This window comes from Neofelis nebulosa, chromosome 3, assembly GCF_028018385.1.
Source record: "Neofelis nebulosa isolate mNeoNeb1 chromosome 3, mNeoNeb1.pri, whole genome shotgun sequence".
Taxonomy (NCBI): Eukaryota; Metazoa; Chordata; class Mammalia; order Carnivora; family Felidae; genus Neofelis; species Neofelis nebulosa.
In genome coordinates, this window is record NC_080784.1 from 906,307 (window position 1) to 918,495 (window position 12,189).

At 41.8% G+C, this 12,189-nt stretch overlaps 1 protein-coding gene and 1 long non-coding RNA gene across 14 annotated transcripts in view; one reads left to right on the top strand and one right to left on the bottom strand.

Annotated features, from left to right (window-relative positions):
• LOC131506289 (zinc finger protein 14-like) overlaps positions 1 to 12,189 on the top strand; it is a 53,483-nt gene that overhangs the window by 9,622 nt on the left and 31,672 nt on the right. For 7 of the 13 annotated variants that reach the window (XM_058719745.1, XM_058719749.1, XM_058719746.1 and 4 more), the window contains 6 exons: positions 567 to 653; positions 1,432 to 1,598; positions 2,223 to 2,349; positions 3,056 to 3,151; positions 3,673 to 3,755; positions 4,423 to 8,230. In XM_058719745.1, coding sequence (XP_058575728.1) covers positions 1,461 to 1,598; positions 2,223 to 2,349; positions 3,056 to 3,151; positions 3,673 to 3,755; positions 4,423 to 6,546 — 2,568 coding nt within the window. In that variant the 5' untranslated portion in view covers positions 567 to 653; positions 1,432 to 1,460 and the 3' untranslated portion in view covers positions 6,547 to 8,230. Of the gene's footprint in view, positions 1 to 566; positions 654 to 1,431; positions 1,599 to 2,222; positions 2,350 to 3,055; positions 3,152 to 3,672; positions 3,756 to 4,422; positions 8,231 to 12,189 lie in introns of those variants that run through there. The other 6 variants (XM_058719753.1, XM_058719750.1, XM_058719752.1 and 3 more) reach the window with 4 other exon arrangements.
• Positions 86 to 4,429, bottom strand: LOC131506303 (uncharacterized). The gene is made up of 2 exons (XR_009258847.1): positions 4,027 to 4,429; positions 86 to 3,799 (listed from the first exon to the last, which is right to left on the bottom strand). It is a non-coding gene; the product is annotated as an uncharacterized LOC131506303 (long non-coding RNA).

Consider the following 12,189-nt stretch of genomic DNA (forward strand, 5'->3'; position numbering starts at 1 on the left):
CTTTTGTTTGTGATACAATATCATTTTTCCGTGAAATACATTTAAGTACAAACAAAATTTTGATAAGAATTCAGACTTTACCAATATGTTTAAATATACGATTGATGAAATGCTGGGGTCTCATTTGTGGTGATGACTGATATACGACAATATTCCAGTGACAACTGTACTAAAATGTCAGATTGAACAAATATATTCCCTCATAAAACAAAACCTCTGCATTGTACGTTTTCTAAGTCAGGCACTTTTAGGTTTGGGGTTCAGGGAGGGAATTAAATATCCCTATGAAAAGTTGGCAGTTAACTTAGAAATAATGATTTTCATTGCCTTGTCTGAAAATAAAAAAGAATATTCCTATCTTATTGACGAGCAGCAGTAGCCAAAGCCTTGTCACTTCTGACCCAAGCAGAAGTGAGAGCTCCCGCAATTGTCTCAGGGCATGTGGCATGTTCTTGTAGGGGGAGCTGGGGGGTTGCATGCAGGCGCATCAGGGATTCATGACCTGATTCATGGTCTGGGAATTGTGGGTAAGACTGGAGTCTCTTGGCTTCTCTCTCCTTGCCCAGCTTTTCCTGCATACGGTTTGCATTCTCTGTGAGTGGAAATCCGGAGGAAGAGACGTGGTGGCCGAACCCTTGATAATGCAACTGCAGGTGGGTGGATACGCGATCCTTCTCTGGAATGATGCCTCTGTTGCCTGTGGCTGGGAAGGCTTCTCTTGGCCCAAGTCTTCGAAGTGCATCCAGGCAGTTTTCAAGGGTCTGGGTTCTAGTTCATTGTTGCCAGGACGCGCAGATACTGTTTGTTGGTCAGGGATGGATCAGGAAGAAGTCTCCTTTCCAGCATTTACACCAGTGCATCTCATGCTCCTTAAGGATGTCCTTGCAGAAAAGAAATATGCAGAGTTTTCCTTCCTCATGCAGTGTATGGGCTTGGTTGGGGGGTGATTTACCCGTGGGCCATGGTAGTGGCTGCAGTGACCTCGGCACGTGGTGACAGGTGCTAGAGATGAGTAGGACCAGCAGTTTACACTCCACTGAGGAGGCGGGCCTTTGAGCAGGTCAGCTCTGCAGTTTTCCAGAGAGTACAAGAAACATTTGTATGAGAGAGGAAATCAGCCATCATTTCTTTTCCCCTCAGTTTTAAGCTTACTAAAGGTTTGGTAACATACACTTGACTAATCTGGAAACTTCCAAAGATGACTAAATCCTCTTTACTACCCTTATCCCTTTTCACCCATTTTCCCCATTATAATTAAACTTTTTAAAATTGGAAATCTGAAAACAGTGCCTAGGGAGTATTTTTCAAAAAATTAACTCTGTATTTGGCAGAATGTGGATAAAACTAGAGTCAAATTTAGAATCCTGTTGCAATTTTAGAAGGATTAGAGAGGCTACAAGTAATCGAGAGGATTCTATTGCCTTTCAACAGAAAAAACAGGATTACCATACGGAGGATTGATGCAGTCATCATTGTTGTTAAGAATGGAGAGCTCACTGCAGGAGAGATCACTGTGGGGCCATCCTTCGGACGAGCCATCTCAGGAGCCCCTAACCGGACCACAGGACCTGTCTGCCCTGATACCTTATAAAGAACAAGTGAGTTTTTAAGATGAGAGGTGCGACTTGCTGACCTCAAGTTCTGCATGAGAGTTGTTCATCCTGCAGAATGCTGGGCATTGCTTCATAGGTGTCTACCTTTAATGTTAATATACCTACACTTGTATGTATGAAGTGTTTGCTGTAAAAGACGCATCTGCACATTAGCTCATTGGAACTCTCAGTACCACTATTCATATATATGTGTATATATATATATATTTTTTCTTTTTTTAGTAATTTCTACAGCAAGCATGGGGCTTAAACTCATGACCCTGAGGCCAAGAGTCACATGCTCTTCCAACTGAGCCAGCCAGGCACTTCTCAATAGTACTATTTAACCTAGGTTATAATTACCACCCAGAAAGTCAAAATTGCCAGCTTATTAGAATGTTGCCAGGTTATTTCCTATTGAGATTCCTTTATGATGAAGTAATTGTGTGTTTTTTTAATGTGTCTGAAAGGCAAAAAGCAGATCAGCATGGGAGAATATTTGATATGAATCACAAATGGAATGAGGTTTCTATACATACAGTTCCTCACTCTGCTATCACTATCATGTTGACAGCTGTCCCCTAGGGATTGTTCAGCCTGGCCCTACTGAAACAATATCTGATATTTTAGGAATCTGTGACCCTCAAAGATATAGCTGTAGACTTTACCCAGGAAGAGTGGGCCCTGATGGACACATCCCAGAGAACGCTGTACAGAGATGTGATGCTGGAGAACATTAGTCATCTGGTCTCTGTGGGTGAGTCTGTCGCCATCTATTCATTCTTCCATCCATCCATCTTTTTGTTTATTAACCTTGTATCCAGGAGAGCTTCCACATATTCTAATATAGCTGTCTGCCCTCATTCATATACCTTTGTAGCATTTCTGAATACTAGATGGAATTTGTAACTTTCTTTACTTTCATCATGTGTGTTACATGATAATTTGAATACAGACTTCTTGGCCACAAGTGTGTATCTACTGCACTTTCTCCAAGACCCAGAACAATGCTGGGAATACAGTGCATATTTTTTGAATGAATAAACATCCTAAATATTTTTCTCTCCTAAGCAGTGTGGGAATGGTGAGCACGGTAGAAAATATAACATCTTGTATCACTTTCCACATAAAACTCCACAGAATATTCTGGTGGAGCTTATGTGTATTGTATTCCTTTGAAAATAGTAATCCCCTTGTGAGAACATTTAATTCCTTCTGGATGCAAACACTAAGCCTTCTGCTCTCTCTCAGCTTGGGCAGGAGCATCAGCAACCAGAGATCATACTGTCTTTGGGTGCAGTGTCAGCCTGAGAACATTTATCAATGTTTTTAGTGTTCAAGGTGTTATTCTCTGGGCTGTTCTTCCACACTCATGTTCTTCCTCAGCTGCCTGTACAGTAGAATATCAGGTGCTGTTCTCGACACGGAACTGCAAATTCACACACCATTCTCCATTGATATAGGGTGTCATTTCTTCAGATCAGATGTGATCTCCCCGTGGGAGCAAAGAGGGGAGCTGTGGAGGGAAGAAAGAGGACCTCCCCAAGGCTGGAGTCCAGGTGAGCTGCAGACATGCACTCAGTGTGAGAAGGCTAGTGAGTAAGCAGGGTCTTATTGATGTCAGTGCAGATTTCCTTGAGTGAACGACAGCTTCAGAAACTGTGAGTGGCCAGTGAGACAGCATTCCTCAGATTGTGTCATTATTTCTCCCACATCAGTTTCTCTTCATGTACCTGTACTTACATTTCGCCTCAGGCAAGCAATGTTCCTGACCTCGTTGGAGGTGAAATTTCACATTGTGGTCTGTGTCATGATTTCTAGTGTCTTTCTTTTAGGATTTCCACTCTGATATTCTCTGCAACAGCCCATCATTATTTTATTTTTCTTTCACTTAAACATTGAGTTTTGTTCTAACTGATACTGTTCTAAAATGTATGTCTATTCACCAGTATTTTCCTCAATTTCACATTATTTGATCATGTGTGCTTACCTGGTCTTGTGAGCTTGTCAACACTTTAATTCCCCTAGTCTACTCAAGGTGTTTCTCAGGTTTATTTCTTTTTTTCCTCGATTATTTTAGGCATGAATAAAAGCCATAACAAGCAAGAAATAATATCTATGCAAGATATCTACATGAAGGACCCACCTAACTGCTGGACAATAGTAAGTGTCATGAGGAGGAACCTTGCCTATTCATGTTCAAAGACCTGGGTGGTGGGGCGCCTGGGTGGCGCAGTCGGTTAAGCGTCCGACTTCAGCCAGGTCACGATCTCGCGGTCCGTGAGTTCGAGCCCCGCATCAGGCTCTGGGCTGATGGCTCGGAGCCTGGAGCCTGTTTCCGATTCTGTGTCTCCCTCTCTCTCTGCCCCTCCCCCGTTCATGCTCTGTCTCTCTCTGTCCCAAAAAAAAAAAAAAAAAAAAACGTAACAAAGACCTGGGTGGAGCCTAAGTCATCAGTTGTAGAATCACATAACAATTAGTATAAGTACCTTCTCACAGAATGTGATTGACAATTTAAATCTGGGGAAGAAATTAGCCTGGATTTAAGCTATAATTGTTCTGAGAAATGGATAATTGCATAACCATGGTTTATTGGCATGACACGTAATGATATCTTCAAAAACACTCAGACCTCCAATAAAGATGCTACCAAGGGTAAAAATGTTTGTGCATGTCAGTGATGAACACCCTGTGTGCACGTAAGTGATCTGGGAAAGGTTTTAGTTGGAGATTACCACTGAATGGCCAGCCTGGAATTCGTAGGTAGAGAACTGGGTGTATGCATGTTTGGGAGAAGTCCTATAACAGTCTCTCATCTCTTTCCCAACAGCAGAAACGTCATGCAGGAGAAGACCTCTCTGTATATAGTGGGTATGAAGTTTTCATTCACACCTACACATTGACACAACATGTCTTAACTCACACTAGACAGAAACTCTATAGATGCAATGAATGTGGAAAACACTTCACCCGAAACGCCAACCTTCATACCCATAAAATAAGTCACACAGGAGAGAATCCATTTGCTTGTAATCAGTGTGGGAGGCGCTTCAGGTATTTTTCATCTTTAACTAGACATAAGCGAATTCATACTGGAGAGAAGCCTTATGAATGTCATCTATGTGGGAAAGCCTTTGTTCGTAGTTCCCTTAAACAACATCAGAGAATTCACACTGGCGAGAAACCATATACATGTCCTCTATGTGGAAAAGGCTTCGTTACAAGGTCTAATCTTCGAGAACATGAGAGAACTCACAGTGGAGAGAAACCATATAAATGTCATCTATGTGGAAAAGCTTTTGTTCAAAGCTCTTGTCTTAGAAAACATGAGAGAACTCATACTGGAGAGAAACCATATAAATGTCATCTATGTGGAAAATCCTTTGTTCAAAGTTCTTGTCTTAGAAAACACGAGAAAACTCACACTGGAGAGAAACCATATAAATGTCATCAGTGTGGAAAAGCCTTTGTTACAAGCTCTGATCTTGGAAAACACGAGAAAACTCACACTGGAGGGGAATCATATACAGGTTATCTGTTTGGAAAATCTTTTGTTCAAAGCTCTTGTCTTAGAAAACATGAGGAAACTCAGCCTGGTGAGAAACCATGTACGTGTCATCAGTGTGGGAAAGCCTTTGTTACGAGCTCTGATCTTAGAAAACACGAGAAAACTCACACTGGAGGGGAATCCTATACATGTCATCTATGTGGAAAAGCCTGTGTTGAATGCTCTTGTCTTAGAAAACACGAGAAAACTCTCCCTGACGAGAAACCATATACATGTCATCAGTGTGGAAAAGCATTTGTTACAAGCTCTAATCTTAGAAAACATGAGAAAACTCACACTGGAGAGAAACCATATACATGTCATCTTTGTGGAAAAGCCTTTACTCAAAGCTCTAATCTTCGGGAACATGAGAGAACTCACACCGGTGAGAAACCATATATATGTCATCTATGTGGAAAAGCCTTTGTTCAAAGCTCTTGTCTTAGAAAACATGAGAAAACTCACACTGGGGAGAAACCATATACATGTCACCTATGTGGAAAAGGCTTTGTTACAAGATCGAATCTTCGACAACATGAGAGAATTCACACTGGAGAGAAACCGTATAAATGTCACCTGTGTGGGAAAGCCTTTCTTCAAAGCTGTAATCTTCGAGAACATGAGAGAACTCACAGTGGAGAAAAACCTTATACATGTCATCTATGTGGAAAAGACTTTGTTCAAAGCTCTTATCTCCGAGAACATGAGAGAACGCACACTGGTGAGGAACCATATACATGTCATCTATGTGGAAAAGCATTTGTTACAAGCTCTAATCTTAGAAAACATGAGAAAACTCACACTGGTGAGAAGCCATTTACATGTCATCTATGTGGAAAAGGCTTCGTTATAAGGTCCAGTCTTCGAGAACATGAAAGAATCCACACTGGGGAGAAACCATATACCTGTCATCTATGTGGAAAAGCCTTTCTTCAAAACTCTTACCTTCGAGAACATGAGAGAACTCACACTGGTGAGAAACCATATAAATGTCTTCTATGTGGAAAAGCCTTTGTTCGACGGTCTTGTCTTAAAAGACACGAGAAAACTCACACTGGAGAGAAACCATATACATGTCATCAGTGTGGAAAAGCCTTTGTTACAAGCTCTCATCTTAGAAAACACGAGAAAACTCACACTGGCAAGAAACCATATATATGTCATCTATGTGGAAAAGGCTTTGTTACAAGGTCTGATCTTCTAGAACATGAAAGAATTCACATTGGAGAGAAACCATATGCATGTCATCTATGTGGAAAAGCATTTGTTACAAGCTCTGATCTGAGAGACCATGAGGGAACTCACACTGCAGAGAAACCATACGCATGTCTTCTGTGTGGAAAAGCCTTTGTTACAAACTCTGATCTGAGAGACCATGAGGGAACTCACTCTAATTCTAGTGAATGAACATGGAAGTGCCTTCAGCCACAGCGCTAATGTGAAACCAACCAGAGGACTCAGGTGGGGGAAGTTCCATGGTCATATTCATTATGGAAATGCCTTCATTTTTAACTTCTCCTTACACAACGTGAGTGAACTGCATTTGGAGGAACCCTATATTTACAAAGGGGAAGAGACATTAGCTGGCCTCTGGTCATAGGGTGCACAAGAAAATCCAGTGAATAACAGTCTAATCTCCTTAAATGGGAAATGACAAGAAAATCTTTACAGAAAGAGGTCACTGTAGGAGAATAACAGAAAAATTAATGCTGGAGAAGTTATTCATTGTTACATGCATGGAAAAAAACTTGACTAGTAGAAAAACCATTGTAGGCATGTGAAGTTTCACACTCTGTATAATAGTGAACGAATGGCAGTCTAAAGTGATTTTTAATTCCTTAGTCAACATGTAGTTTCTCACACTGTACATATAGCATTGCTAAAATCAGATAAAAGGTTAGACTTTGCATTAGAAATCCCTGACTAGGAAAAACATTTATCAAGAAAGTCTTAACACACAATTTAGATATTAATTTATAATTTTGCCTAATGGCCTATTATAAAAATATAAGAAAGGTAAGATTGTGACATCATCTGGGAATTCTAAACTCAGAATTTTGTAACTTTTGTTTTTTAGAATAGTTCTTGGAACTGGATATGAAGCAAAGTTGTTGCTGAAAAATCCATTGTGTTGGTCAGGGCCTATTTTTCATGCATCAATAGTAGTTATGATGATTGGATTCAACTAGAAAGTGTCTTTGAATATTAACCGAAAAACAACACAAGATGATGCGTCATGACTACATATTGTTAACCATGTATGTGGGTCGTAGTGATGAACTAAAGATTGTTACATAGATAACTTGTGACTGAATTCTGTATAAATTTTCATTTTAAAATGCCATTATTGAGGGACATCTGGGTGGCTCAGTCGGTTAAGCATTCGAATTTGATTTAGGTCTTGATCTCACAGCTGAATTCAAGCCCCACGTTTGGGCTCTGTGCTGACAGCTCAGAGCCTGGAGCCTGCTTGAGATTCTGTCTCATTCTTTCTCTGCCCCTCCCCCACTGTCTCTCAAAAATAAACAAATGTAAAGATTAAAAAGAATGAAATGCCATTATTGAGACAAAGAAGGGTATTACCTAACAATAAGGGGTCCATTCAACAATAGGATATAGTGTGTAAATATTTATTCACTCAACATAGGAGCACCTACATGTATAAAACAAATATGAACAGATGTTAAGGGAGAGAGAGTTATGTAATAGAAGGGGGGCGTTAATACACCCTTCCAACAATGAATGAAACATTCAGACAAAATCAGAAAACATCAACCGTAAGTGACACGTTAGATGAGATGGACTTCAGAGAGGTACACTGCACATGCATACTTCATCCAAAAGCAGCAGAAAAACACTCTTTGCAAGTGCCCATGAGATATTCTCCAGAATTGGTCATAGTTACTGCCTGTTAGTACCAGTGGGTATTTTCTTCCCATTTTATCCAAGCCATGTAATTGCCCCTCTTCCTCTCCTGAAAACCCCTTGCTTTCACCCCACAGATGGGACACTTTTCTGGTTACTGCTGGAATTGGTGCTCCCCAAACTGCAATTCTTTAATCCCAAATAAACACTTACCTGCCTTTCATTGCAGCTCGTTTTCAGGTTGGCAGAGGGGACAAGTAATGTTTCTTTTCCTTTCTTGGCCAGGCACTATCTGGGAGAGATGACTTTGGAAGGAAGTCTTAGTCTATTCTGGCTCTCCCAGTTTTCAGGATCCCACCCGCAGCTCCAGAGTGAGTGTGCTCACTCTGCCCCTGCCTCAAAAGGTGCCACCATAGACCACCAAACTATTGAAGGAAAATAATTGTTAAAATCTTTTAATATTTATTTTTGAGGGAGGGAGAGAATCCTAGCCGGCTCTGCCATGTCCTCACAAAGCCCATTTTGGGGCCTGAGCCCATTAACCATGAGATCAGGACGTGAGGTGAATTCAGATGCTCAATGGACTGTGCCCACCCAGGTGCCCCGAAGAAAAATAATTTTCCTTTAACCCTTCTAGGTTCTTGGCTTTGACGTCCCACCCCAGCTGGGGTGCCAGACAACACTAAACGGGAGGCTCTGAGCCCCTGCGCTGCTCCCGGCGGCCAGCAGGTGGCGCGCAAACCTGCCCTTTCTAGGGGGAGAGGGGCGCGTGAGCTTTCCACCACGGTTGGGGGCGGGGGGGGGGGGGGGGGACGGGGGAGACACGCGCACTGACGGCTATGGGCTGGGGAGGGGCTGCGCCCCGCCTCCTGGAGGCTCCTCTCAGGCAGGGAACGCAGAGCCTCGCTTCTGAGTGTCCCCGTGTGGCCCACTCTCCACCTTCGCAGTGCCGCTTTAGGGGGACTCTCAAAGGACAGCCACCGCGGGAGTCTGCGAGGCCAAAGTGGAACTTCCGGGGCAGTCTGAGCAGGTCCAGATGGACCCCAGCCTCCACCCAGAGGCAACTTTGCCTGAACATGCGTTCCTTGCTAGTACACTTTTTCTTTTTAATCCCCGCCTTTGGCCTTTAAAAACCTTTTCCTATTTCACTCAGAGGAGCCTCTCTTGCCGGATGCAATGTACCCCCACCCACAAACCGTTTAATAAAGCCAATTAGATCTTCAAATTGACAGGGTTGAATGCAGTTTTTTTAGCACACCAAGGGGAAATGGGGCCCCTATGTACATGCTTCTACTGCCTTTTAATGTTTCATTTCCTTATAACTATATAAAGTAGTTGAAAAAACAGATGTACTAACATATTTGAAATTCCAAAATTTTATTTACACCCCAAACAGAAGTATTCCAGTACCTTACCTTTTTTTCCAAATTCAGAAAGTGTATTTCTAAGTTCTTTTAAAGCTTCACATATATCTAACCAGCTTTCAAAGTCACTTTCTCTCATTTGTTTTAAGCAGGGGGACAGGCCTTCTAATAGCACACAACTTCATATAGTGCCAGTTTCTCCTTTGTTCAAAATAATGTATCACATTGATAATTTGCATTTAAAAACGGTTTTGATTTCAGCACTGTACTTCCTCTTCAGAGATTATGTATGTTAGTACTTGGTAAAATGGTAATTTATGAGGAAATTGTTCTAGTAGCATTCAATCTCGGTGCCCTGTGTGAGAAGGAAAGCTGGTAAACACAAGTAAAAAGGGCCAGCCCGATGTCCAAGGTTGGATACTCCCCTTGAATGCTTTTGGCTTCTGTAATCTTGCTTGCCTCTTCCATCAGCCAGAAACCAGGAACCAGAAGCTTGACTAGTAGTCCCATTCAACCCGGAAGCACATAGGCATGAAAGATCAGTAAAACCCATGCTAAGCCAGATGCTCAGCTTTGGAGGTGACTCTGCTGGGCCAGCACCGGTGATAAATACAGTTTTTGATTCCCCGAGGGTGTGCCACTTGTCTCTTCCTGGGCGCTGAGCATTTGCTGTAACATGTGTGTATCTATGTGTTTATAGGTAGTTTATAGAACAGAAATGAGAATATTCCATGTGTTTGCTGAGTTAGAAAAAAAATGTATACCTTGTACCCTATTTTTAAAGGTTATTCTATTTATATTTATAGAAATGGAAGTTTTAAAGACTTTTGAAATTGTGAGCTGAACACAGATTTGGCACAGTGATTTTGGGAAAGGGACATAACTTCTCCCTTTATCTATGGTTGTCATAATTGTCCATTATTGTATCTGGCCAAGAGCAGTTTTATATCAATATCATGTTGCCAATTGATAATTACCTAACCTAGACCATATCCATTTTTTTAAACAAAATGATGTAATACAGGTTTACTGCCAGGTAAAAGGTGAACAACAAGGAAAACCTCCTGCATGTCATCATCCTCTACATTGTAGAAGTGTGTTTTTCTAGTAAAGAGTAAACCAGGTCTCTGTAAAATGTTATTTAGTCCCATCTCATATTTTATTCAACATGATGGCTGATATTTTGCGTTTAACTTTCCCTCATGTAAAACATTTTAGGAAAGTAAGTTTACATTGCTCAAAACAAAAACACATGACAATCCATATCTTCACATGGCTTTGCATTTCTTACCTTGCAAGAAACTGTACAGCTGAAGAAAAAAAAAACGGGGTGTCTAAACATGAATTTCTGTTGCACCCTGCATTCATTTTTCTAATCTAGACTCTGGGAGACTTGGGAGACTACATTGTACAGAATGTGTGAGTTACACTGAGCAGACACCCTCCAAATGTCCCCCAGTTAAGGTGGGATGGGTAAAACATTCCTCAGGTACTGGTGACTGCCTGAGAACATAGGCAGGGAGAAAAGAAACGGTTAGCTGATGTGGAAAACAAAGGCAAAAGGAAATGTAGATAACATTAAATCTCCTTATAACTTGCAGCCCATTGACAAATACTTGAGATCTGCAGAGTATGACATTCCTCCAGGAACTCCCAATCTTAATGCTTTGCTAGAGGCAAAAAAACCACCTTATCTTGACAATAATAGCCAGGGCTCCTGGATCCTATGTCATCTTTAACATGTGAATATCCCTTTGGAAACTGATTTGTACATTCCTCCACTTAAAAGCATATAACCAATCACAACCCCAGTGCAGCTCTTTCTGCCCAAGAGTCCTGTCCTTGTGCTTTAATAAAAACACCTTTTTCTTGCACCAAAAACATCTCAAGAATTCCTTCCCAGACCCCAGATCAAGTCACATCAATTACAGTCATGCTGGACATGAAACCACTAGAGTTTGTAACTGTCCTTTTTTTTTTTTTAAGAGACAGTGTGAGCAAGGCAGAGGGGCAGAGAGAGACAGAATCTTAAGCAGGCTCTACGCTCAGCCAGGATCCCGACACATGGCTCCATCTCATGACTGTGGCACCATGACATGAGCCAAAATCAAGAGCCAGACGCTCAACCAACTGAGCCACCCAGGCAGCCAGATTGTAACTGTCTTAATGATTTACAAGAAAAACACCATGTTAATAATAGACCTCAAGGGGCGACTGGGTGGCTCAGTGGGTTAAGCGTCCGACTTCAGCTCAGGTCACGATCTCGCAGTCCGTGAGTTCGAGCCCCGCGTCGGGCTCTGGGCTGATGGCTCAGAGCCTGGGGCCTGTTTCTGATTCTGTGTCTCCCTCTCTCTCTGCCCTTCCCCCATTCATGCTCTGTCTCAAAAGTAAATAAACGTTAAAAAAATTTTTAATCTTTAAAAGAAATAATAATAATAGACCTCAAGGAACCTATAGAGTCAAATTCCTGGAGCCCTAAGGTCACCCTCCCCTCTATAGAATGGAAAACCTTCTAGTAGTCAGTCTTCATAATCTCAATGCAATGCTTTCTGCCCATGGGTCCTGTTCCTGCGCTTTAATAAAACCACTTTTTTTTTTGTACCAAAAATGTCTCAAGAATTCTTTCTTTATTTGGGGCACCTGGGTGGCTCAGTCCATTAAGCATCTGACTTTGGCTCAGGTCATGATCTTGTGGTTTGTGGGTTCAAGCCCCACATCAGGCTCTGTGCTGACAGCTCAGAGCCTGTACCTGCTTCGGATTCTGTCTCTCTCTCTCTCTCTGCCCCTTCCACACTCATGCTCTGTCTCTCACGCTCAAAAA